Source organism: Hypanus sabinus, chromosome 10 (assembly GCF_030144855.1).
Source record: "Hypanus sabinus isolate sHypSab1 chromosome 10, sHypSab1.hap1, whole genome shotgun sequence".
Lineage (NCBI taxonomy): Eukaryota > Metazoa > Chordata > Chondrichthyes > Myliobatiformes > Dasyatidae > Hypanus > Hypanus sabinus.
The window spans coordinates 161,036,951-161,064,118 of record NC_082715.1 but is presented as its reverse complement, the minus strand read 5'-3'; the positions used below and the strand labels follow the sequence as shown (position 1 = coordinate 161,064,118).

General features: G+C 47.3%; 3 protein-coding genes across 3 annotated transcripts in view; 2 read left to right on the top strand and 1 right to left on the bottom strand.

The window, feature by feature from the left end:
• The window catches only part of LOC132401288 (zinc finger protein 214-like), a 1,156,463-nt gene that overhangs the window by 987,393 nt on the left and 141,902 nt on the right, over positions 1 to 27,168 (bottom strand). The window lies entirely within an intron of this gene.
• LOC132401284 (zinc finger protein 420-like) lies at positions 1,358 to 10,932 on the top strand. Its single transcript, XM_059983370.1, has 2 exons — positions 1,358 to 1,398; positions 7,869 to 10,932. Exon 2 carries the CDS (start codon positions 8,276 to 8,278, stop codon positions 9,917 to 9,919), a length of 1,644 nt encoding a protein of 547 aa, XP_059839353.1. The 5' UTR covers positions 1,358 to 1,398; positions 7,869 to 8,275; the 3' UTR covers positions 9,920 to 10,932.
• Positions 18,645 to 27,168, top strand: part of LOC132401287 (zinc finger protein 850-like) — a 33,070-nt gene continuing 24,546 nt past the window's right edge. Inside the window, exons 1-2 of the mRNA XM_059983375.1 lie at positions 18,645 to 19,785; positions 23,921 to 26,106. Of these exons, the coding sequence (XP_059839358.1) occupies positions 24,328 to 26,106 (1,779 nt within the window). The 5' untranslated portion in view covers positions 18,645 to 19,785; positions 23,921 to 24,327. The remainder of the gene's footprint in view (positions 19,786 to 23,920; positions 26,107 to 27,168) is intronic.

Below are 27,168 nucleotides of genomic sequence, written 5' to 3'. Positions count from 1 at the left end.
CATGTTTCTGTTCCACATCAGTATATCAAAATTTATCCCTGTCGCTCCCCTCTCACCCTCCCTGGGATGTCAGGTTGCAACTAGTCACCACTCCATCGGAGAAGAGATTTCCCTTGAATTTCATTGAATCATAGAAATCTGGAGCACATTATCTGTCCTTCGGCCCACAATGTTGTGCCAACTATGTAACTTACTCTAGAAACTGCCCAATGTTACCCTACCGCATAGCCCTCTATGTTTCTAGGCTCCATGTACCAATCTAAGAATCTCTTAAAATACCACATTGTATACACCTCCACCACCGTCACTGGCAGTACATTCTGCACACCCACCACTCTGTGTAAAAGAACTTATCTCTGACACTTAAAACTATGCCTGTTCATGTTAGCCATTTCTCTCATTGTCTTATACGCCTGCATGATTTTCTCCAGGCTGAATAAGACGATGATCTCACTGTGGTTTTGACGTTCCCCAGGGTTCCGGACTAAGGTGGGTAAACTCCTTCTCCCCCGCTCTTTTCAATGTTTTGTGTCATTTTCACTAATTTCAAAGAACTCGGACAGCTGGGTTGTTACAATGCACCTCTAAGTCTGACAGCAGACTAGCGAGTGAATCCTCGATGGAGCAGAGTCAGAAACCAGAGTTGCCGGCCTTAGTCAGGGTTGAGGGGCTCCAGAGAGAGATGGGGCCTCAAGTTTATGAGGGTGAGTCAGAGGAACTACCAGATCAGCAGGATGTGGCTACAATTGAAAGTTCAGAAACGTTTGAAAACTACCGGTAGTTGATCGAAAAAGAGATGGTTAATTTCTGCAAAATACTGGCGTAAATCAACAGATCAGGCAGCAAATGTGGCCAGGAGTAAAGAGACTTTTAGACCGAGCCCCTTCAGCATCCCTAGACTACGTACTCCACTGCTTAGTTGCTGCCTGAAGTGCAGTTCCTCCAACATTTTGTGTGTGTGTGTGTGTGTGTGTGTGTGTGTGTGTGTGTGTGTGTGTGTGTGTGTGTGTGTGTGTGTGTGTGTGTGTGTGTGTGTGTGTGTGTGTGTGTGTGTGTGTGTGTGTGTGTGTGTGTGTGTCAACATTTCCAGCAACTGCAGCATCTCTTGTGTTTCATATCTGCATTTGTAAGAGGATTGTACTTTGGCATTAGATACACTTTGATATTGAGTACATTGTTTATGGGAGCCGCTTTCTGCGTTAAAATAGCTGCTGAATTTTCAAAACACACACAAAAAAACTGAGGTGTAGATACGTAACCGGTGCTAGCAAAAATTTTTAATGGCTCTGAAATTGCTGAAACACCGATGAAATGCGCAGGCGTCAGGATTGTTGGCTCTGCGAGTATCACGCATGCGCGCAGTACACAAAAGGCCTGACCTCGGGAGGATCGATTAAGGTAAGAAGGGATCTCCGGGCGAGGGTTTTCAACACCGACAATGACTGACCCGCAGCCCCGGGACAGTCCTGCTCTCGTCCCTCTCTCTCAGCCCCACGATCCGTACACGGGCCCCGGGGAGCTTCCGGCTGCTGAGGGAATGGGAACCGATGGGTCTCTCAGACAGAGCTGAGCTCCAGCTGTCTAAATGCAAGGATTAGGAACTCGGGAAAAGGGGACAAAATCTTTTACATCACCTGTGACAAAATCACCTTTGTTCTACCTCCCATCACAAACAAGAGAAAATCTGCAGATGCTGGAAATCCAAGCAACACACACAAATTGCTGGAGGAACTCAGCATTAGTACTCTTTTCCATAGATGCTGCCTGGCCTGCTGAGTTCGCCAGCATTTTGTGTGTGTTGCTTGTTCCACCCTCTCTTGTTCTGAACTTTTCTACCTGTGAGAACATGTTTTAACCCATTCTCTCTGGGTACATAATGATATGAAACACCTTTGCCCTGGGCAACAAGAAGCTTTCACATCACAAATGTGCCAGACTCCAATGAGACAGACTACTGTCCTTCCCTTCATATTCATTGGCATTGTCATCACTGAGTTCGCCACTGTCAGTCACTGGGGGAGGGTTCAGGGGAAATATTTATGTACAATACAGAAACTGGTGTTACCTGTGTATTGTGGCAATGCAAAAATTTCTGGAGAATTTGCAAGTGGGAAGAAATGGAGTGATATTTGGAAATCTGACTTTCTAAAGCATCCTTTAGCAAGCAAATCACATATTAATTGTGTGCAAAAGCTCTGATGAGAAAATCCTTCATTACCTGCTACATAGATTGTGTGAGAGTGCAGATGAACTCAGTCAGATAGAGTGGAGATCAAAGTTCTTCTTGACAATATTGTTGAAATGAATACCTCTCTGTATGTTGTTGTCACTGGGCAAAACAAACAGCACAGCAGAAGGTTTTTGTGCACACTGGTCATTACAAATTAGCGGGGACATTGGTGGGGAGACCTCCAGTGTGCATCCAGCTGCAGCTTGTAACCCTGCACTTTAAGGAGTTGGAGCTGGAAATGGATGAATTCCAGATCATCTGGGAGTTGGAGGGGGTGATAGATATGACATGAAGAGAGGTGAGTTACACCCAAGGTGCAGGACACAGGAAACTGGGTGACAATCAGGAAGGTGAATGAGGTTAAACAGCCATCGCAGAGTACTCTTGGGGCCATCCCACACAACAGCAGGTGGACCACTTTAGAAACTGTTGGGGGGGATTACCTGGCAGAGGAAAGTCAAAGGGATGATAGGGGATTCATTAGTTAGGGGAACAGAACAAGAGGGGACCAGTGGTAAGGCTTAGTGGGGAGGGGGAGGTTAATCTAAAGTTGCAGGAGGGATGGGAGACAGAATGCTAGAAAAAATGATGGAGGAGGTGAATTGAATTGAGTTTATTACATATATCCTTATTCCATCAATCTTTATATTATGTCTCCATCTAAATGTGCAATGTTCAATTTATAGTAATTCATAATAAATAGCATGCAGTCAATATAACATAGAAATACAATTGTATCAACATGAATTAATCAGTCTGATGGCCTGGTGGAAGAAGCTGTCCCGGATCCTGTTGGTCCTGGCTTTTATGCTGCAGTACTGTTTCCCAGATGGTAGCAGCTGGAACAATTTGTGGTTGGGGTGACTCGGGTCCCCAATGATTCTTTGGGCTCTTTTTACACACCTGTCTTTGTAAATGTCCTTAATCATGTGAAGTTCATAACTACAGATGCGCTGGGCTCTCCACATCACCCTCTGCAGGGTCCTGCGATTGAGGGAAGTACATTTCCCATACCAGGCAATCATGCAGCCTATCAGGATGCTCTCAATTGTACCCCTGTAGAAAGTTCTTAGGATTTGGGAACGCATACCAAACTTCTTCAACCGTCTGAGGTGAAAATGTGCCTTTTTCACCACAGAGCTGGTATGTACAGACCATGTGAGATCCTCGGTGATGTTTATGCCAAGGAATGTAAAGCTGTTCACTCAACAGCAGATCCGTTGATTTAATAGGGGTTAGCCTGTTTCCATTCCTCCTGTAGTCCACAGCCAGCTCCTTTGTTTTTGTGACAATGAGGGAGTTTGTTTCCTTGACACCAGACAGATGTTGATCAGACCGCAGACAAAGTCAGCAATCAAAAAGTTGAGCATGGTGCGACAAATGTGCTGTGCTGTGTATATCACAATGCAAGAAGCATCGTAGGAAAGCCAGATGAGCTCAGAGCATGGAATTATGATATTCTCGCCGTTACTGGGATTTGGTTGCACCCAGCAGTGAGATTTAGAGGAACAAATTTGCTTGCGATCTTAATTTAGTCGGCAGAATAGTGACAACGGGGATGTGAAGCAGAATTGGGTTAGTATTAAGGGTTAGGGGGTTTTTTTATATATATAATATTTATTTTTATTTTTTTTCTTTTTTTTAAATATAATAATAAATAGGGAAAACGAGAACGTGAGCTTTGTTTAGACCATTGACATTCATCGTGACTATGAACACGGGAATGTACTTTTGTCGTGAATTTTAATCTTTGTGCCTAACTTCTCTGGACATACCCGGATATATCGAATAAGCCAGGAAGCTGTGGCACTCCGTTAATGGTAAGCAGTCATCGTCAACCTTATTTGCTCACCTGACTGTTACCTTTCACCAGCTAGCCGTCCATGAACGTCTGCAAGACGTCAATCGTCAGCCTGATCGTTAGGCTGCAAATGTTCCTTGCAAACGTCTTGAATCCCCTGCCTCCGATGAACTGCAACAGTTCGTCATTCTTTTTTGTCCAGAGACCCCTCGCTCCGACCACAAATCCGAAGTATTCCACAGACCCTGCGCCTGTTAGGTCTTTGATCTGACGCATCAGGTGTCTGTATTTGATCGCTTTCTCCCTCCATCCTCTTTCTAGAGCGTTGTGGTTATCCTCATACTGGATACTAACGTCCACCACTGCCGCCCTTCCTCCCTTCACAAAGATCAGGTCTGGCTTCGATAATGATCCGTCTTCTGTCCGAATATGAGGTTCCACAAAAGCCTGCCATCCGCTCCTGCAAACTTTTTCTTTCAACTTGTCCATCACCTTATTATGTCTCTTTATCCGACTCCTCTTAACCGCTCCACACCTTCCAGATATGTGTGCCAGTGTCTCATTAGCCACACCACATCTTCTACAGGTTTTTATTCTCCGGTCTTCCCCTTTATTCCTCGTGCACGTGCCAGAACCGATGGGAACTCCGCCAGGACCCTGGTGAAGTCGTTGTCGGACAGCGTGATGGAGCCGAGGTGAGGGGCCGGCAACTGGGCTGCACCCAGGGAGAACGTCTGAAAGGTCTCTGCGTGTACCGGTCTCTTCCTGGGCAGGTCGACCAGCAGGCTGTGAGCCCGCAAAAAATCCGCATCCAGAAGCGGTTGGGCTACGGCGGCCAGTGTGAAGTCCCACGTGAACTGGCTGGAGCCGAACAGTAGCTGCACCTGGCGGGTGCCATAGGTCCTTACGGTGCTGCCATTCACGGCCCTCAGGGGGGGACCCGGTGCTCTGCTGCGGGTGTCGTAACTCGTCGGAGGTAAAACGCTGATCTCAGCCCCAGTATCGACCAAAAACCGGCGTCCCGACCTTCTATCCCACACATACAGGAGGCTATCCCAATGGCCAGCCGCCGTAGCCATCAGCGACGGCTGGCCTGACGTTTCCCGGGAACTCGCAGGGCGGGCGACAACGGCGGGCTTCTGCGCCCCATCGCTGGTGGTAGAAGCACCAGTGTTCATTGGGCCGGGGGTTGGCGGGCTCTGCGGCCGGGCCTGGACTGGTTTGCTGCCGGGAGCGGGGCTGGGAGATCCGTGCGATGGACGCCCCGCTCACCTTTTTGGCGTTCCACAGCACGTCCGCCCGGGCTGCCACCTTCTGGGGGTCACTGAAATCCGCGTCGGACAGCAGCAGGCGTATGTCCTTGGGCAGCTGCTCCAGGAATGCCTGCTCAAACATGAGGCAGGGTGTGTGTCTGTCGGCCAGAGACAACATCTCATTCATTAAAGCCGATGGAGGTCTGTCGCCCAAGCCATCCAAGTGCAGTAAACGGGCAGCCCGCTCGCGCCGTGAGAGTCCGAAAGTCCTGAGGAGCAGGGCTTTGAATTCCGTGTACTTGCCGTCTGCCGGGGGCGACTGTACGAACTCCGCGACCTGGGCCGCTGTGTCCTGGTCGAGGGAGCTCACCACGTAGTAGTAGCGGGTGTCTTCTGAGGTGATCTGGCGAACGTGGAATTGGGCTTCGGCTTGCTGGAACCATAGGTCCGGGCGCTGTGTCCAGAAACCCGGCAGTTTCAACGAAACCGCATGAACAGAGGTGGCGTCGGTCATTTCTGGTCCAAAAATCGTTTGGACCGTCGGGGTCACCAATTGTAGCGGTGTGCTACACGCAGCGCTAAAATTACGACACGGAGTCGGTAACTGCAGTCGAAGGAAAAAACTTTTTTAGAAAACTTCAGCCTCACTTTTAAGCCTCTGTCAACCGGCCCCCCACGGCGCAGAGGCTCCAAAGCTCTGTGCTCGCAAACCCCCGTAGGCTATCTAATTGTGAGTCGGTTCGGATACGCTAGGAAATGTGTCGCCACAATATCACAATGCAAGAAGCATCGTAGGAAAGCCAGATGAGCTCAGAGCATGGAATTATGATATTCTCGCCGTTACTGGAATTTGGTTGCACCCAGCAGTGAGATTTAGAGGAACAAATTTGTAAAGAGATTGCAGACAAGACCAAGAAACAAAGATTTATTTAGCAAGTGATTTTAACTTTCCATATACTGGCTGGGACTCCCATTCTGTAAAAGGACTAGATGGGGTAGAGTTTGTCAAATGTGCCCTTAATCAGGACGTAGAATTCCCAACTTAGAAGTGTGCAATTAGTTATTAGGAAATGATCCAGGGCTGTATGGGAACTCTTTGTATCTAGTGATCGTAATGACATGAGATTCCAAATAAATATGGAAAAGGAGAGGTCTGGATCACGGATTGAGATTCTAACTTTGAGAAAGGTCAATTTTAATGGTATCACAAAAGATCTGACAAGCGGAGTACTTGGTAAGTAGGAGGTCTTCAGAAGTGAATGTTTGAAGGTGTAGGGTTTGTATGTGCCTGCTAAAATAAAAGTTGAAAGGTAACTGGTGCAGGGAACCTTGGTTCTCAAGAGATATTGAGGCCCTGGACAGTTTGCTCCTCTAAAAGTCTCGGGCTGTTGGGTGCTATCAAGACTCGTTAATGACTACAGTATCATAATTCCACCCCTGATCTCATCTGATTTGTGTTGTCTTTTGTTGGTTTTAAAAAGCTTCCCAATAGTTTTTGCTCTTTTGTTTGTCCTCTCTTTGGCTTCTCATTTCAGCCACGGTTGTGTCCTCCTGTCTTTCCAGTGCTTCCACTTCTTTGGGATGTATCGGTCACTCAGCTCCCGAATTGCTCCCAGAAACTCCAGCCATTGCTGCTCTGTTGTCACTCCTACCTTTCCCTTCCAAAAAGGTTTGGCCAGCTTCTCTGTCATAGAAACATGGAGAAGTTTTGTATGGAAGCAGGCTATTTGGCCCATCTAGTCAATGCTGAAAAGTCATTTAAGCTGTCTAATGCAACTACCTGCACCAGGACCATTGCCCTCCATACCCCGACCATCCAGGCTCCCTTCCAAACTTCTTTTAAATGGTGAAACCGAGCTCACATGCACCACTTGTGCTGACGTCTCATTCCACGTTCTCACGATCATTTCAGTAAAGAGTTTTTCCACATGTTCCTGTTAAATTTTCACCTTCCATGATGTCTGGTTGTCATCCCACCCAAACTCAGTGGAAAAACTGCTTGCATTTACCCTCATAATTTTGTATACTTAACAAATCCTCAAAGCAATGTATAATTTCCTTGTTTATGTTTCGAGCCATTTTTAGGTGTATAAGATGATGAGGGGCATTGATTGTGTGGATAGCCAGAGATTTTTCCCAGGGACGAAATGGCTAACACAAGGGGGCATAGTTTTAAGGTGCTTCGAAATAGATACAGAGGGGATGTCGGGGTTAAGTTTTTTTTACACAGAGAGTGGTGAGTGTGTGGAATGCACTGCTGGCTATTTGTGTGTGAGTGTTTCAGTTACTGTGGGCCAGGAACCCATGCAGCTCAGTGGGAACAGGGAATAATACCAATGGAGAGAGTCAAGCTGAGCCAGGTCACAGAAATGCCCCATTCTTATAGAGACAGGAAGAGCCTCAGAGAGTTTGATGGTCATTCCAGATTCCAGCATTGTGCCCAGTTAGAAGATGATTTCTCTCTCCAACTTGGTTTGAACTTCACTGTAACAGTGTGATGTCAGATCACACCTTGACAACTCAAGTGATCTCATCTGAAATGTTGTCCGTTACCCATTGATGGATTTTGTAAATCTTTTTGCAGGTTAAAAATGACAAGGAATTTGTCTACAGGAATCTCGAACACAACTCACCAGATTTGCTGTCTCTGTCCAGATATTTACGGAGTGGAGCAAGGGATTCACTTGATCATCCTTCCTGCTCAGACTGTGGGGAGGGATTCACTCGATCACCTGACCAACTGGCACGTCCATAATTTTACATGGGGGCAACCTGTTCATCTGCTCAGACAGTGGGAATGGATTTAGTCGGTCATTTCAACTGAAGGTACATCAGCAAGTTCACACTTGGACAAGGCCATTCACCCTTTCTGTGTTTGAGAAGGGATTCAGTCGGTCTTCCCACCTGTGGACACACCAGTCAGTTCACACTGGACAGAGGCTGGTCATCTGCTGAATTTGTGGGGAAGGATTCAGTCGGTCATCTGACCTAATGGCTCACCAGCGAGTTCACACCGGGGAGCGGCCATTTACCTGCTCGGACTGTGGGAAGGGATTCACTCAGTCATCCGAACTGCTGGTACACCAGCGAGTTCACACTGGGGAGAAGCCGTTCACCTGCTCAGTCTGTGGGAAGCGATTCACTTGCTCATCTAATCTGAAGGTACATCAGCGAGTTCACACTGGGGAGAAGCCATTCACCTGCTCAGACTGTGGGAAGGGATTCAGTCAGTCATCTCACCTGAAGCTACATCAGCGAGTTCACACTGGAGAGAGGCCGTTCATCTGCTCAGTCTGTGGGAAGGGATTCACTCGGTCATCCGAACTGCTGGTACACCAGTTAGTACACGCTCGGGAGAGGCCGTTCAACTGCGCAGACTGTGGAAAAGGATTCACTTGCTCATCTAAACTGAAGGTACATCAGCGAGTTCACACTGGAGAGAGGCCGTTCACCTGTGCAGACTGTGGGAAAGGATTCAATTCATCATCCCAACTGAAGATACATCAGCGAATTCACACTGGAGAGAGGCCGTTCACCTGCTCAGACTGTGGGAAGGGATTCGCTAGGTCATCTCACCTGAAGCTACATCAGAGAGTTCACACTGGAGAGAGGCCATTCACCTGCTCAGACTGTGGGAAGGGATTCACTCAGTCATCCGAACTGCTGGTACACCAGTCAGTTCACAGCAGGGAGCAGCCATTCACCTGCTTGGACTGTGGGAAGGGATTCACTTGCTCATCTAAACTAAAGGTACATCAGCGAGTTCACACTGGGGAGAGGCCGTTCACCTGCTCGGACTGTGGGAAGGGATTCACTCGCTCATCCCACCTACTGACACACCAGTCACTTCACACCGGGGAGCGGCCATTCACCTGCTCAGTCTGTGGGAAGGGATTCACTTGTTCATCTGCACTGAAGTTACATCAGCGAGTTCACACTGGGGAGAGGCCGTTCACCTGCTCGGACTGTGGGAAGGGATTCACTTGTTCATCTGCACTGAAGGTACATCAGCGAGTTCACACTGGGGAGAGGCCATTCACCTGCTCAGTCTGTGGGAAGGGATTCACTCGGTCATCTGACCTAATGGCTCACCAGCGAATTCACACCGGGGAGCGGCCATTCACCTGCTCAGACTGTGGGAAGGGATTCACTTGCTCATCTACGTTGAAGGTACATCAGCGAGTTCACACTGGGGAGAGGCCGTTCACCTGCTCAGTCTGTGGGAAGGGATTCAGTCAGTCATCTCACCTGAAGCTACATCAGCGAGTTCACACAGGGGAGAGGCCGTTCACCTGCTCAGACTGTGGGAAGGGATTCACTCAGTCATACGAACTGCTGGTACACCAGTCAGTCCACACTGGGGAGCGGCCGTTCACCTGCTCAGCCTGTGGGAAAGGATTTACTTGTTCATCAACACTGAAGGTACATCAGCGAGTTCACACTGGGGAAAGGCCGTTCACCTGCTCAGTGTGTGGGAAGAGATTCACTCAGTCATCTCACCTGAAGCTGCATCAGCGAGTTCACACTGGAGAGAGGCCATTCAGCTGTTCGGACTGTGGGAAGGGATTCACTTGTTCATCTAAACTGAAGGTACATCAGCGAGTTCACACTGGAGAGAGGCCATTCGCCTGCTGAGACTGTGGGAAGGGATTCACTCAGTCATCCACCCTAATGGCACACCAGCGGGTTCTTGTGAGAACTATTTTAAAAGTAAAAGTGGATGTATTTTATTTTAAAACTATTTTATTGCACCTATTTTCTATATTTCACACCGGGGAGAAGCCTTTCAGCTGCACAGACTGTCTCATCACTGATGGCCATATAGGCCCTGATCCTGGCACAGCATCAAACATTAGAAGGCATAGATTTAAGCAGAGGATGAAGAGGTTTAGAGGGATCTGAGGAAGAGATTTTTCAGTTGAAATCTGGAACACACTGCCCGAGATGGTGGAGGAAACGGGTCCCTTCAGAACATTTACGAAGTCGGTGAGCATTGAAACTGCCGAGATACAGTCAGCTGTGAACCAAGTGCTGATAAGTGGGACCAGTGTAGACCGTGAGTGGATGGTCAGAACAGGTATAGGTCTGTTCCCGTGCTGTGTGACCCACCACTCCGGACATGCTAAATTAACGATGGTGGCACCACAAGGCATTGATTTCAAAACGCCACACCCCTCTCCAACCTGAAATAAACCAGACTGCACACCTCTAACACCACTGTCAATATCTGTTTCTGTCAAGGTGGCATTCAAATTGGTCACTTCTGCTAAACAACTGGCAATCGATGAAGTTCCTGTGTCTTTTTCCATTAATGCTGCTTCCTTACAGCAAAACTAACCCTCTCACTGTGTCAGAATCAGTGATTAAATCCGGCCCCAAACACTGTGCTTTCATCCCTGCACATTGTAACTTGAACCATCTCACTGAAGGTCTGATGGAGACACAACCCCTGCCCTCTGCACATGTGGTCACATCTCCCCTGCTTCTGACATTTCAAATACCCTCAGAATGGCTTTCTGATTCAGTCTGAAGGTTCTGGTACATTCAGCTCATCATAAGGCCGAACAAACCATGTCTTCCCACAGCTGGTTCCACCTGTTGGTGTGTCCTCTTTCCTCCACCTCCAGGGAAGCAGCATCTCCACACAAACTCCTCACTGGAGACGACTGTCTGTACCCGTGACACAGGAAATCACATCACTGTCACTCTCCTGATAGCGTGTCTGACCTGCTCACCTCTGGGTATCCTCCCTCACCAAGCCTCTCTGTCAGTCACCATCTGTGAGATTATATAAAATACAATTAAAATGATCTACCAGGCAGCTCCCATACCCCTCCACCCCGGATGATGGTTTGCTGGTTAAAACTCTCTCTCCTCAGCCCATTCCCCATTCCCTTCTCCTTTGCAAACTCCAGATATGCCATCTGATCCAAATCCACTGTGTGGACATTTATATCTCAAAAGAGGATGCACAAACCCGTGTGGTTCTCTGATACAGAGGTCACTGACACCCCATACCCCACTTCCCAATCTGCACTCACAACCCATGATGGTGACGGCTCCTCCCAGACTCTGGGGCTTTGTGACAAACACAATGTTAACAGCAGCAAGATTAATCAGTAATTCACTTGGAGATAGAATTGTTGCTTCCTGAAAGGATACCCGAGCGTCCGATACATCCGAGCAGATCCTCCCCGTTTACAATTTTATTTGACCCGGGTCACGGAATGTCCGATCATCCCACTTTCTCACAATAGCAACCCCACACCCCCTCCCCCGACTACAGTCCCACACCCACAGTCCACCCATAACCTCTACCCACACACAGACCGATCCCCTTCACCCCAAACCCCCTCCCAGCTTGGGAACCACAACTAACTGATCCCACGGCCCTTCTGAATATCTGAATAAAAACGGGGTCAGTGAGGAGCAAGTATCTACGGTCCACACTGTCAGGGTGTTCAGTTTACCAGGAGACAGAGACTGCAGGGACGAGAGGTTTTCTGTTGACTGATACACTGTGTGGACCCCACTGGCAATTCTGGTGTTGTCGAGACAAACCCCACGCTGCCCGCTCCACCAACAACACGGCACAGCCGGACACAAAACAGGGGACTTTACATCACACAACACTGGATTTGGTGATGAAACCCGTGATTAATGTTGACGTCCCACTGAAATCATCAGAAATGTCCATTAAGGTGCTTTTAAATGCGAGCGCTCCCCCACAGCTGATGTCACACAGACCCTCCCCACCAACACACCTGAAGTCATACATGGGTTCCCACACCGGGATCTGCCGTCACGTGTGTGGTGTCTCGCGTCACCCATGCTCTGGTGAGTTCGAGCTTTATCTGTTTAACGGCTGAGCTACTAATCACGTGACCACCCCCTCCCTCACTGCTTCAGGCGCTGCACTATTCCCATTAGTGCGCAGGAATGTCAATCACTGGTTACAACCAATGGTGGAAGCGGACAAGCCGAGAGGGCGTTACCGCCACTGATTTCGTCTCCCGCTCTGGTGCCCACCTCCCATCAGAGCGGAACAAATCTCAAAGTAAATGTCCCACTTTTTGATTTATTTCCATTTCACTCCGAGGAAAGTTGGGGTGTTTCTGAAGCATCGCCTGCGACTGGTGTCTGATGTCTCACTGAGAGGTAGGAGGTGACCATTCAGCCTGTCGGCCTGATGCCGGCTCCCCAGGGTGGGGTTGGGGGGGATTTTATTGAAAGTATGAAGATGGTGTGAGGAGGCGGACAGGATGTTTGTCCCGATGGGGACAGGAGGGGCTCATCTGTGGAAGTGTCTGAGCCCACGGTGGTGGCAAGCAGAGGGATTCACCACACCGGGGGGGGCAAACACCGGCAGACGGTTGACCTGCAAGCGGGGCCAATGGTCCGGGCAAAGTGACAATTATTTGGGCTTTGTTGAGATTGTAGCTGGAATATGGTGTAAAATCCCTCTCCCCATACGAACACGGGTCATACAGACCAAACAACAAACTGCTGGAGGAACTCAGTGGGTCGAGCAGCCTCGGTGGAGGGAAATGAACCGTCAACATTTCGGGCCGAGACCCTCCCTCTGGACTGAGAGTGGACGGGAAATAGTCAGAGAAAAGAGGTGAGGGGTGGGGATGGGGCAAGAGCTGGGGAGTGAGAGGTAGATCCAGGTGAGGGGGGAGGTGGGAAGGTGGAAATAGTGACGGGGTGGGGGTGACTGGTTGGGGCAACACGGGGCTGCAGAAGATGGAAATTAATTACATAGAGGATTAACAAAGAGGTTAGAGAGTATTTGTTATAGAGAGTGCAATGATCCCTGGAGTGGTGGGTCATCATATGAAGAAAGATCAAATGCAATAACCCTTTCATTTAGAGAATCGAGGACTGAGAGGTGAACACATTGAAACACACAACATCATTACCGGTTGAACCAGGGATCCCAGTCTCTGAAAAAGGGGTTGGACTGTCCAGGACTGAGAAGAGGGGAAATGTCTCCACCGAGGGTGGTGAATGTCTATAAATCCCCACCACTGAGGGCAGTGAAGACTCAGTGATCATCCTCACATAAAACAGGTTGGCAGATGTGTGGAGACCGAAGGGATCGAGGAAATGAGGATCAGGCAGAAAAATGTGGTTGAGAGGGGAGAGCAGCCACCATCTTGTTGACGGTTAGAGGGGCAGAATGGCCACAGATAGAAACGAGCAGAGAGATCGAATAGACCTGCGAGGTGATCTCAATGCACAGAGGTAGTGAGTGTCTGGAATGAGCTGTTCAATGTTTGCATAGTTGATTATCTACCTCGGGTTCAGTATTCTCACCGAGTTTGGAAATTCCCACTCACTGTCGTCTGTTTCTGACCAGCTGGAAATTAAAGAAACACTCAAGATGCTGGAGACCAGAAATTGTTTGAAGCCATTCCAACACAGGGTGTTGGAGCTGAAGCATTAATTTTGTTCCCCTCCACAGATATTCTTTATCCTTTGAGTGTTTCTTGTATTTGCAGTTTTTTAGAACATTTTGTTGGAATGATTTAAGTCTCCTGGGAAATGGACTTGTGTAGGACACACAATGTAATTCATTCTCTTACAGCAGAGAAACAGGGCTTTCGGCCCATCTAGTCTGTGCCATTCTCTGCCTGGACCCATCCAGACTATAGCTGTCAATACCTCCCTCATCCATGTACCCACACAAACTTCTCTTCAATGCTGCAATTGAACCTGGTTCCACATTCACATCACCTTCTGAGTGAAGTAAAGATCACAACGAACAGGGTTGTCTGAACAGATCAGTTCAGAACACTCCTGGGTACCGGCTTCCAGAGAGAATACGCTCACTCTACCACCACCCGCTGCCTTCTGTGAACAAGTCATTTCGGTATCCACAAAGCCAAGTTCCCCTGGGTCTATGCTCCCTGCCACCCTGACCTGGCCTAATTTGGGGAACATTATCAAAATTGTTACTAAAATCCAGTTGGCACTTCTGCATGAATTTCAGTAAATACTCCCGAACACCTTAAGTGCAGTGAACAGTGAAAAGATAAGCGCAGAATATATGAAAAAGTGAAAAAGAAAGGAAAAAAATGAAGATCCATTGGGACGCAGATTGAAATTCCGTGCTGTGTGTGCATTTCCACAGGTTTACCACCCTCTGACTAAAGTGATTTCTCTGCATCTCAGTTCTAAATGGTCTTCCCTCAATTCTGAAGTCCATGAATCTTGTCCTAGAATCCCCTACCATTGGAAATAACTTAAATATCTAATCTGTTCAGGCCTTTTCGCATTCGAAATATTTCAAAGAGATCCCCCTCATTCTCCTGAACTCCAGGGAATACAGCCCAATAGCTGCCAGACGTTCCTCATACGGTAAAGCCTTCATTCCCGGAATCATTCTCATGAATCTTCTCTGAACCCTCTCCAATGTCAGTATATCATTTCCAAAATAAGGCCAAAACTGCACACAGTAGTCTGCCTTATAGAGCCTCACCACCGCATCCCTGCTCTATTTCTACACCTCTAGAAGTGAATGCCACATTGCATTCGCCTTCTTCACCACCGACTCAACCTTGAAGTTAACCTTTAGGGCATCCTGCACAACTACTCCCAAGTCTATTTGCATCTCTACATTTTGAATTCTCTCCCCATCTTAATAGTAGTCTGTCCGTTTATTTCTTCCACCAAAGTGCAAAACCATACATTTTCCAACATTGTATTTCATTTGCCACTTTGCCCATTCCCAGAAACTATCTCAGTCTCTCTGCAGGCTCTCTGTTTCCTCAACACTACCTGCTCCTCCAAAATCTTTGTATCATCAGCAAATTTAGCCACAAATCCATTGATACTGTAATCCAAATCATTGACATACATCGTAAAAAGCAGCAATCCCAATACCGACCACCTTGGAACTCCACTGGTAACCAGCAGCCAGCCAGAATAGGATCCCTTTATTCCCACTCTCTGTTTTCTGCCGACTAGCTACGCTCCACCCATGCTAGTAACTTCCCTGTAATTCCATGGCCTCTTATCCCGCTAAGCAGCCTCTTGTGCAGCACTTTGTCAAATGATTTCTGAAACTCCAAGTACACTACACCTACTGCATCTCCTTTGTCTACCCAGCTTGTAATTTCCTTGACCAACTGCAGTAGGTTTCTCAGGCAGGATTTTGCTTTCAGGAATCCATGGACGCTTTGGCCTATCTTGTCATGTGTCTCAGGTACTCTGTAATCTCATCCATAACAATCAATTCCAACAACTTCCCAACCATTGATGCCAGGCTAACAGGACTATAGCTTCCTTTCTTCTGCTTCCCACCCTTCTTAAATAGCGGATAACATTTGCAATTTACCAGTCATCCAGTACAACACCAGAATCTGTCGATTCTTGAAAGATCATTGTTAATGCCTCCACAGTCTCTCCTGTTACTTCCTTCAGAACCCAAGGGTGCATTCCATCAGGTCCAGGAGATTTATCCTCCCTCAGACCATTAAGCATCCTGAGCACCTTCTTTGTCGTAATTTTCACTGCACAAACTTCACTTCCCTAACACTCTTGAATGTTCGATATACTGCAGACATCTTCCACTTTGAAGACTGATGTCAGTTCCACTGCCATCTCTGCATCTCTCAGTACAATATCTCTGTTTTGTATTGGTCCTATATCTGCCCATGACTCTCTTTTACCTTTTGTATACTTAAAAATCTTTTAGTATCTTCTCTGATATTAGTCCCCTGCTTCCTCTCATAATTCATCTTTTTCTTCCGAATGACCTTCCTAGATTTCTTCTGCAAGTTTTTTAAAGTTCTCCAATCCTCTATCTTCCCACTAGCTCTGGCTTCCTTGTATGCCCTCTCCTTTGCTTTTACTTTAGCTCTGACTTCACTTGTCAGCCACGGTAGTGTCCTTCTTCCCTTTGAAAATTTCTTCTTATTTGGAAAAAAATCTGTTTTGCACTTCCCTCATTTTTTGCAGAAATTCCAGCCATTGCTGCACTGTTGTCCTTCCTGAAAATGTCCCTTTCCAGTCAACTTCGACCAGTTCCCCTCTCAAGCCATTGTAATTTCCTTTATTCCACTGAAATACTGACACATTGGATTTTATTTTTCCCTCTCAAATTTCAATGTGAACTCGATCATATTGTGATCACTGTTCCCCACAGGTCCCTTAAACTTAAGTTCCCTTACCACCTCCGGATCATTGCACAACACCCAAATTAGTACAGCCAATCTCCTAGTGGGCTCAACAATGAGCTGTTCTAAAAAGCCATCTTTTAGACATTCTACAAATTCTCTCTTTTGAGACCCAATACTGGCCTGGTTTTCCCAATTCACTTTCTTGTTAAAATCCCCAACGTCATCATGACATTGCCTTTCTGACACGCCTTTTCTATCTCTTGCTAAATTTGCAATCCACATCCCAGCTGCTGTTTGTAGGCCTGTATACAACTGTCATTCAGGTCCTTTTACCCTTACCATTTCTTAATTCAACCCATAGATATCTTTACACCGTCCAATCCTATGTCATCTCTTTCCAATGATTTAATATTATTTCTTATACACAGGGCTACAGCACTTCCTTTGCCTACTAACCTATCTTCCTAATACACCGTATATCCTTGGACTCCCAATAGCAGCCATTCTTTAGCCAAGTTTCACAGATGGCCACAATGTCATAGTTGCCAAACTATAGCTGAATTTCAAGATTGTCCATTTTATTCCTTATTCAAATACAACACTCTCAGTCCAGTATTTGTTGCTTTCTGTTTTAATTGCACCACAACTCTATTGCCCTGTAACTCACGCCACTGGTTTTGATTAAGTGTTATCTGTTGTCTGTTCTTTCTGTAATCTCTGTTGGATGCAATCTTTGATTGATTTCTGTGTTCCCCTTCCTCAATCCTATCACTCCAGTTCCCATCCCCCTGCCAAATTAGTTTAAACCCTCACTAACAGCTTTATTAAATGTGCCTGCCAGGATATTGGACACCTTTGGGTTCAGGTGTAACCCGTCCTTTTGGTACCGGTTGTACTTCCCCCAGAAGAGGCCCCAATGATCCAGGAATGTGAAACCATGCCCCCCCCCCCCATACAAGTCTCTCAGCCACACATTAATAGGCCCTATCGTGCTGTTCCTAGCACATGGCGCAGGCAGCAATCCTGAGATTGCTACCCCAGTGGTCCACAGGGGTCTGTGTTGGAACGTTTCTGTTTATGTTCTATGTCAATGCATCGGATGACAGTACTGATGGTCCTGTGGTCAAATTTACGAATGAAGTCGAGTATTGAAAGAACTGGATAGAGAGGTCGTGGAGGGCTATAGTATCTGGTTATCCCAATGCCATAAATACAACTTAACTGTACAAACGATAGGTTTGCTCTGCTGCTTGAGATTCTAAATTGGAGAATGGCGCTTTATTCACAAAACCCACAGAACCCACAGTGACTGTGCACTGATCCCAGCAATGGAACCCGCCGCTACAGCCCCACAGTGCACGATGTACTGAATGCAAAGCTACGGAATTGCATGTGAATAGCCTCCACTCCCCCAACTCCTCTCTTTCTGCGTCACCAGCAGACTGGGACATCTCACATCTCGCTGCCTCCGCCGGGACATTAAACTGTGAACAACTATGGTCAGGGACTGATCTCTGGGGAACTCCAAACGCTACCTCCTTCCAGTCTGAAAACGATCTACTCATCCAGCCACACACTACCGGCAGTTTATCGATCTCCAACGAGAAAGTCTAATCACCTACTCCTGAGGTTCAGTACCATTGCTGACTCTGAGTTTACCACCGTCAAATGCCAGGAGGGACATAATAATCAGAAAGTCTCCAGTCGCAGCCGTGTAAATAAAATGTGATCCTGGTGGGTGTGTGGCCATGCTCAGCACGCGAAGGAGACAGACAAACTGAGCCAAGTCACAGACTGATGAAGGGGAGGAATGATCCATTTTGATACAGAGAGGGGAGCAGAGAGTTTGATAATCTGCCTGATGCTTGAACTGTAGCCAGTTAGAAAATGAAGTCTTGTTCCTCCAAATTGTTTTGAGCTGTGACAGTTTTTGTCAGAATGCACCATGGAGACTAAACATATCTGAGTTGAAATATTGTCCTTCACCCACTGATGGGCTTTGTAAACTTTTAACAGTGTAGATGAGTCAAAGGATTTGTGTATGGGAATCATAAACACAACAGCCCGTTAGTTCCGCTGTATCTGTCATTTCACCAGCGCCTGAATGCCACCGATCCTTGAATGTGGAGACGGAGATGCTGGAGAAGACAGCACCCCACTCGCTGCAAGGAGAGACCGAACACGTGTCCATGTCCGGAATCTGATTGGATACATTGACATGACGTTGACAGCAGTGAGATGTCAATCACTGGCTCTCATTTTGGAAGGGATTCACTCTGCCATCGCAGATACACCAACAGCTTCGCACTGGGAAGCGGCCGTTCAGCTGCTCCGGGTGTGTGAAGAGACTCATTCAGTTAACCCACCTTGTGATGTTCCAGTGAGTTCAGTGTGAGCAAAGAGATTTTTTCAACGCACGCTGACTCTGCCAACGCTGTTGTTGCTGTACATTCAGCCCTGCGGGAGGGGATGTGGTGTCTGGGTCTGTGTGTCTGCTGGTAGGACACTGGTACAGAATACAATGGACATATTGACTGTGTATTTCAGTGTAACAGTTGTATTATAAATGTGCATCTGGATCTTGGGCTCATTGTGGGACTTGAATGTCTCTGCAGTCATTTTCACTCATTTCAAAGGACTGCGCTTCAGACAGCTGTGTTGTTGCAATGCCCTCTAAAGTCTGACAGCAGACTAGCGAGTGAATCCTCGATGGAGCAGAGTCAGAAACCAAAGAGTTGCCAGCCTGATCAGGGCTCTAGGGCTGCAGAAAGCGATGGGACCTAGAGTCTACAAAGAGGAGGAAGAAGAGGAATCAGACTAGCAGGATGTGGCTAAAGCTGAAAGACCAGAAACGTTTGGAAATTGGTTGATCGAAAATAAAAGGTGGTTAATTTCTGCAAAATATTGGTGGAAATCAACAGATCAGGCAGCAAATGTGAAGAGGAATAAATTGACAACGTTTAGGCCGAGCCCCTTCAGCATGTCCAGACTGCCGCTTAGTTGCTGCCTGAACTGCAGAGTCCCTCCAGCATTTTGTGCGGATGTGTCTACATTTCCAGCAACTGCAGAATATCTTGTGTTTTATATCTGCGTTTGTAAGAAGGTTCTACTTTGGCATTAGACACGCGGGAAGTTTACTGACGTTAAGTGTATTGTTTTATGGGAGCTGCTTTCTGCGTTGAAAGAGCTGCTGAGTTTTCACATGGAACCGGTGCTCGCAGAAACGTTCAATGGCACCGTGATTACCCAGAAAGCTCTGGGGCACAATTTTCGCCATCGCTGAAGCACCGATCGAATGCGCAGGCGTCAGGGTTCGGCCGGTCCCGAACATCGCGCATGCGCAGCACGCAGACGGCCTGGGGGAGTCGGTTCCAGGTAAGAGCTATTTTTCGGGGGGTGGGTAAGAGTGATCTCGCTCATAGTTTTCAACACCGACTGAGGGACCATTGCTATCGGCACCGGACACCGTGGCCCGCAACCCCGGGACAGTCCTGCTCTCGTCCCTCTCTCTCAGCCCCACGATCCGTACACGGGCCCCGGGGAGCTTCCGGCTGCTGAGGGAATGGGAACCGATGGGTCTCTCAGACAGAGCTGAGCTCCAGCTGTCTAAATGCAAGGATTAGGAACTCGGGAAAAGGGGACAAAATCTTTTACATCACCAGTTGGGAAAATCACCTTTGTTCTACCTCCCATCACAAACAAGAGAAAATCTGCAGATGCTGGAAATCCAAGCAACACACACAAAATGCCGGAGGAACTCAGCATTAGTATTCGTTTCCATAGATGCTGCCTGGCCTGCTGAGTTCGCCAGCATTTTGTGTGTGTTGCTTGTTCCACCCTCTCTTGTTCTGAACTTTTCTACCTGTGAGAACATGTTTTAACCCATTCTTGCTGGGTTCATAATGATATGAAACACCTTTTCCCTGGGCAACAAGTAGCTTTCACATCACAAATGTGCCAGACTCCGATGAGACAGACTACTGTCCTTCCCTTCATATTCATTGGCATTGTCATCACTGAGTTCGCCACTGTCAGTCACTGGGGGAGGGTTCAGGGGAAATATTTATGTACAATACAGAAACTGGTGTTACCTGTGTATTGTGGCAATGCAAAAATTGCTGGAGAATTTGCAAGTAGGAAGAAATGGAGTGATATTTGGAAATCTGACTTTTTAAAGCATCCTTTAGCATGCACATCACATATTAATTGTGTGCAAAAGCTCTGGTGAGAAAATCCTTCATTACCTGCTACATAGATTGTGTGAGAGTGCAGATGAACTCAGTCAGTCAGATAGACTGGAGATCAAAGTTCTTCTTGACAATATTGTTGAAATGAATACCTCTCTGTATGTTGTTGTCACTGGGCAAAACAAACAGCACAGCAGAAGGTTTTTGTGCACACTGGTCATTACAAATTAGCGGGGACATTGGTGGGGAGACCTCCAGTGTGCATCCAGCTGCAGCTTGTAACCCTGCACTTTAAGGAGTTGGAGCTGGAAATGGATGAATTCCAGATCATCTGGGAGTTGGAGGGGGTGATAGATATGACATGAAGAGAGGTGAGTTACACCCAAGGTGCAGGACACAGGAAACTGGGTGACAATCAGGAAGGTGAATGAGGTTAAATAGCCATCGCAGAGTACTCTTGGGGCATCCCACACAACAGCAGGTGGACCACTTTAGAAACTGTTGGGGGGGATTACCTGGCAGAGGAAAGTCAAAGGGATGATAGGGGATTCATTAGTTAGGGGAACAGAACAAGAGGGGACCAGTGGTAAGGCTTAGTGGGGAGGGGGAGGTTAATCTAAAGTTGCAGGAGGGATGGGAGACAGAATGCTAGAAAAAATGATGGAGGAGGTGAATTGAATTGAGTTTATTACATATATCCTTATTCCATCAATCTTTATATTATGTCTCCATCTAAATGTGCAATGTTCAATTTATAGTAATTCATAATAAATAGCATGCAGTCAATATAACATAGAAATACAATTGTATCAACATGAATTAATCAGTCTGATGGCCTGGTGGAAGAAGCTGTCCCGGATCCTGTTGGTCCTGGCTTTTATGCTGCAGTACTGTTTCCCAGATGGTAGCAGTTGGAACAATTTGTGGTTGGGGTGACTCGGGTCCCCAATGATTCTTTGGGCTCTTTTTACACACCTGTCTTTGTAAATGTCCTTAATCATGTGAAGTTCATAACTACAGATGCGCTGGGCTCTCCACATCACCCTCTGCAGGGTCCTGCGATTGAGGGAAGTACATTTCCCATACCAGGCAATCATGCAGCCTATCAGGATGCTCTCAATTGTGCCCCTGTAGAAAGTTCTTAGGATTTGGGAACCCATACCAAACTTCTTCAACCGTCTGAGGTGAAAATGTGCCTTTTTCACCACAGAGCTGGTATGTACAGACCATGTGAGATCCTCGGTGATGTTTATGCCAAGGAATGTAAAGCTGTTCACTCAACAGCAGATCCGTTGATTTAATAGGGGTTAGCCTGTTTCCATTCCTCCTGTAGTCCACAGCCAGCTCCTTTGTTTTTGTGACAATGAGGGAGTTTGTTTCCTTGACACCAGACAGATGTTGATCAGACCGCAGACAAAGTCAGCAATCAAAAAGTTGAGCATGGTGCGACAAATGTGCTGAGCTGTGTATATCACAATGCAAGAAGCATCGTAGGAAAGCCAGATGAGCTCAGAGCATGGAATTATGATATTCTTGCCATTACTGGGATTTGGTTGCACCCTGCAGTCAGATTTAGAGGAACAAATTTGTAAAGAGATTGCAGACAAGACCAAGAAACAAAGATTTATTTAGCAAGTGATTTTAACTTTCCATATACTGGCTGGGACTCCCATTCTGTAAAAGGACTAGATGGGGTAGAGTTTGTCAAATGTGCCCTTAATCAGGACGTAGAATTCCCAACTTAGAAGTGTGCAATTAGTTATTAGGAAATGATCCAGGGCTGTATGGGAACTCTTTGTATCTAGTGATCGTAATGACATGAGATTCCAAATAAATATGGAAAAGGAGAGGTCTGGATCACGGATTGAGATTCTAACTTTGAGAAAGGTCAATTTTAATGGTATCACAAAAGATCTGACAAGCGGAGTACTTGGTAAGTAGGAGGTCTTCAGAAGTGAATGTTTGAAGGTGTAGGGTTTGTATGTGCCTGCTAAAATAAAAGTTGAAAGGTAACTGGTGCAGGGAACCTTGGCTCTCAAGAGATATTGAGGCCCTGGACAGTTTGTTCCTCTAAATGTCTCGGGCTGTTGGGTGCTATCAAGACTCGTTAATGACTACAGTATCATAATTCCACCCCTGATCTCATCTGATTTGTGTTGTCTTTTGTTGGTTTTAAAAAGCTTCCCAATAGTTTTTGCTCTTTTGTTTGTCCTCTCTTTGGCTTCTCATTTCAGCCGTGGTTGTGTCCTCCTGTCTTTCCAGTGCTTCCACTTCTTTGGGATGTATCGGTCACTCAGCTCCCGAATTGCTCCCAGAAACTCCAGCCATTGCTGCTCTGTTGTCACTCCTACCTTTCCCTTCCAAAAAGGTTTGGCCAGCTTCTCTGTCATAGAAACATGGAGAAGTTTTGTATGGAAGCAGGCTATTTGGCCCATCTAGTCAATGCTGAAAAGTCATTTAAGCTGTCTAATGCAACTACCTGCACCAGGACCATTGCCCTCCATACCCCGACCATCCAGGCTCCCTTCCAAACTTCTTTTAAATGGTGAAACCGAGCTCACATGCACCACTTGTGCTGACGTCTCATTCCACGTTCTCACGATCATTTCAGTAAAGAGTTTTTCCACATGTTCCCGTTAAATTTTCACCTTCCCCATTTACCCATGACCTCTGGTTGTCATCCCACCCAACCTCAGTGGAAAAACTGCTTGCATTTACCCTCTCTATACCCTCATAATTGTGTATAGTTCTAACAAATCCTCAAAGCAATGTATAATTTCCTTGTTTGTGTTTGGAGCCTTGTTTAGGTGTATAAGATGATGAGGGGCATTGATTGTGTGGATAGCCAGATGGTTTTTCCCAGGGACGAAATGGCTAACACAAGGGGGCATAGTTTTAAGGTGCTTCGAAATAGATACCGAGGGGATGTCGGGGTTAAGTTTTTTTTATACAGGGAGTGGTGGGTGCGTGGAATGCACTGCTGGCTATTTGTGTGAGAGTGTTTCAGTTACTGTGGGGCCAGGAACCCATGCAGCTCAGTGGGAACAGGGAATAATACCAATGGAGAGAGTCAAGCTGAGCCAGGTCACAGATTGGAGACGGCAGGAATGCCCCATTCTTATAGAGACAAGGAAGAGCATCAGAGAGTTTGATGGTCATTCCAGATTCCAGCACTGTGCCCACAGACAAGATGATTTCTCTCTCCAACTTGGTTTGAACTTCACTGTAACAGTGTGACATCAGATCACACCTTGACAACTCAAGTGATCTCATCTGAAATGTTGTCCGTTACCCATTGATGGATTTTGTAAATCTTTTTGCAGGTTAAAAATGACAAGGAATTTGTCTATGGGAATCTCGAACACAACTCACCAGATTTGCTGTCTCTGTCCAGATATTTACGGAGTGGAGCAAGGGATTCACTCGATCATCCTTCCTGCTCAGACTGTGGGGAGGGATTCACTCGATCACCTGACCAACTGGCACGTCCATAATTTTACATGGGGGCAACCTGTTCATCTGTTCAGACAGTGGGAATGGATTTAGTCGGTCATTTCAACTGAAGGTACATCAGCAAGTTCACACTTGGACAAGGCCATTCACCCTTTCTGTGTGTGAGAAGGGATTCAGCTGGTCTTCCCACCTGTGGACACACCAGTCAGTTCACACTGGACAGAGGCTGGTCATCTGCTGAATTTGTGGGGAAGGATTCAGTCAGTCATCTGACCTAATGGCTCACCAGCGAGTTCACACCGGGAAGCGGCCATTTACCTGCTCGGACTGTGGGAAGGGATTCACTCAGTCATCCGAACTGCTGGTACACCAGCGAGTTCACACTGGGGAGAAGCCGTTCACCTGCTCAGTCTGTGGGAAGCGATTCACTTGCTCATCTAATCTGAAGGTACATCAGCGAGTTCACACTGGGGAGAGGCCGTTCACCTGCTCGGACTGTGGGAAGGGATTCAGTCAGTCATCTCACCTGAAGCTACATCAGCGAGTTCACACTGGAGAGAGGCCGTTCATCTGCTCAGACTGTGGGAAGGGATTCACTCGGTCATCCGAACTGCTGGTACACCAGTTAGTACACGCTCGGGAGAGGCCGTTCAACTGCGCAGACTGTGGAAAAGGATTCACTTGCTCATCTAAACTGAAGGTACATCAGCGAGTTCACACTGGAGAGAGGCCGTTCACCTGTGCAGACTGTGGGAAAGGATTCAATTCATCATCCCAACTGAAGATACATCAGCGAATTCACACTGGAGAGAGGCCATTCACCTGCTCAGACTGTGGGAAGGGATTCACTCAGTCATCCGAACTGCTGGTACACCAGTCAGTTCACAGCAGGGAGCAGCCATTCACCTGCTCGGACTGTGGGAAGGGATTCACTTGCTCATCTAAACTAAAGGTACATCAGCGAGTTCACACTGGAGAGAGGCCGTTCACCTGCTCGGACTGTGGGAAGGGATTCACTTGCTCATCTAAACTAAAGGAACATCAGAGAGTTCACACTGGAGAGAGGCCGTTCACCTGCTCAGACTGTGGGAAGGGATTCACTTGCTCATCTAAACTAAAGGAACATCAGAGAGTTCACACTGGAGAGAGGCCGTTCACCTGCTCGGACTGTGGGAAGGGATTCACTTGCTCATCTAAACTAAAGGAACATCAGAGAGTTCACACTGGGGAGAGGCCGTTCACCTGCTCGGACTGTGGGAAGGGATTCACTTGCTCATCTAAACTAAAGGAACATCAGAGAGTTCACACTGGAGAGAGGCCGTTCACCTGCTCGGACTGTGGGAAGGGATTCACTCGCTCATCCCACCTACTGACACACCAGTCAGTTCACACTGGGGAGCGGCCATTCACCTGCTCGGACTGTGGGAAGGGATTCACTTGTTCATCTGCACTGAAGGTACATCAGCGAGTTCACACTGGGGAGAGGCCGTTCACCTGCTCAGTCTGTGGGAAGGGATTCACTAGGTCATCTGACCTAATGGCTCACCAGCGAATTCACACCGGGGAGCGGCCATTCACCTGCTCAGACTGTGGGAAGGGATTCACTTGCTCATCTACATTGAAGGTACATCAGCGAGTTCACACTGGGGAGAGGCCGTTCACCTGCTCAGTCTGTGGGAAGGGATTCAGTCAGTCATCTCACCTGAAGCTACATCAGCGAGTTCACACTGGGGAGCGGCCGTTCACCTGCTCAGACTGTGGGAAGGGATTCACTCAGTCATACGAACTGCTGGTACACCAGTCAGTCCACACTGGGGAGCGGCCGTTCACCTGCTCAGCCTGTGGGAAAGGATTTACTTGTTCATCAACACTGAAGGTACATCAGCGAGTTCACACTGGGGAGAGGCCGTTCACCTGCTCAGTGTGTGGGAAGGGATTCACTCAGTCATCTCACCTGAAGCTGCATCAGCGAGTTCACACTGGAGAGAGGCCATTCAGCTGTTCGGGCTGTGGGAAGGGATTCACTTGTTCATCTAAACTGAAGGTACATCAGCGAGTTCACACTGGAGAGAGGCCATTCGCCTGCTGAGACTGTGGGAAGGGATTCACTCAGTCATCCACCCTAATGGCACACCAGCGGGTTCTTGTGAGAACTATTTTAAAAGTAAAAGTGGATGTATTTTATTTTAAAACTATTTTATTGCACCTATTTTCTATATTTCACACCGGGGAGAAGCCTTTCAGCTGCACAGACTGTCTCATCACTGATGGCCATATAGGCCCTGATCCTGGCACAGCATCAAACATTAGAAGGCATAGATTTAAGCAGAGGATGAAGAGGTTTAGAGGGATCTGAGGAAGAGATTTTTCAGTTGAAATCTGGAACACACTGCCCGAGATGGTGGAGGAAACGGGTCCCTTCAGAACATTTACGAAGTCGGTGAGCATTGAAACTGCCGAGATACAGTCGGCTGTGAACCAAGTGCTGATAAGTGGGACCAGTGTAGACCGTGAGTGGATGGTCAGAACAGGTGTAGGTCTGTTCCCGTGCTGTGTGACCCACCACTCCGGACATGCTAAATTAACGATGGTGGCACCACAAGGCATTGATTTCAAAACCACACCCCTCTCCAACCTGAAATAAACCAGACTGCACACCTCTAACAACACTGTCAATATCTGTTTCTGTCAAGGTGGCATTCAAATTGGTCACTTCTGCTAAACAACTGGCAATCGATGAAGTTCCTGTGTCTTTTTCCATTAATGCTGCTTCCTTACAGCAAAACTTACCCTCTCACTGTGTCAGAATCAGTGATTAAATCCGGCCCCAAACACTGTGCTTTCATCCCTGCACATTGTAACTTGAACCATCTCACTGAAGGTCTGATGGAGACACAACCCCTGCCCTCTGCACATGTGGTCACATCTCCCCTGCTTCTGACATTTCAAATACCCTCAGAATGGCTTTCTGAATCAGTCTGAAGGTTCTGGTACATTCAGCTCATCATAAGGCCGAACAAACCATGTCTTCCCACAGCTGGTTCCACCTGTTGGTGTGTCCTCTTTCCTCCACCTCCAGGGAAGCAGCATCTCCACACAAACTCCTCACTGGAGACGA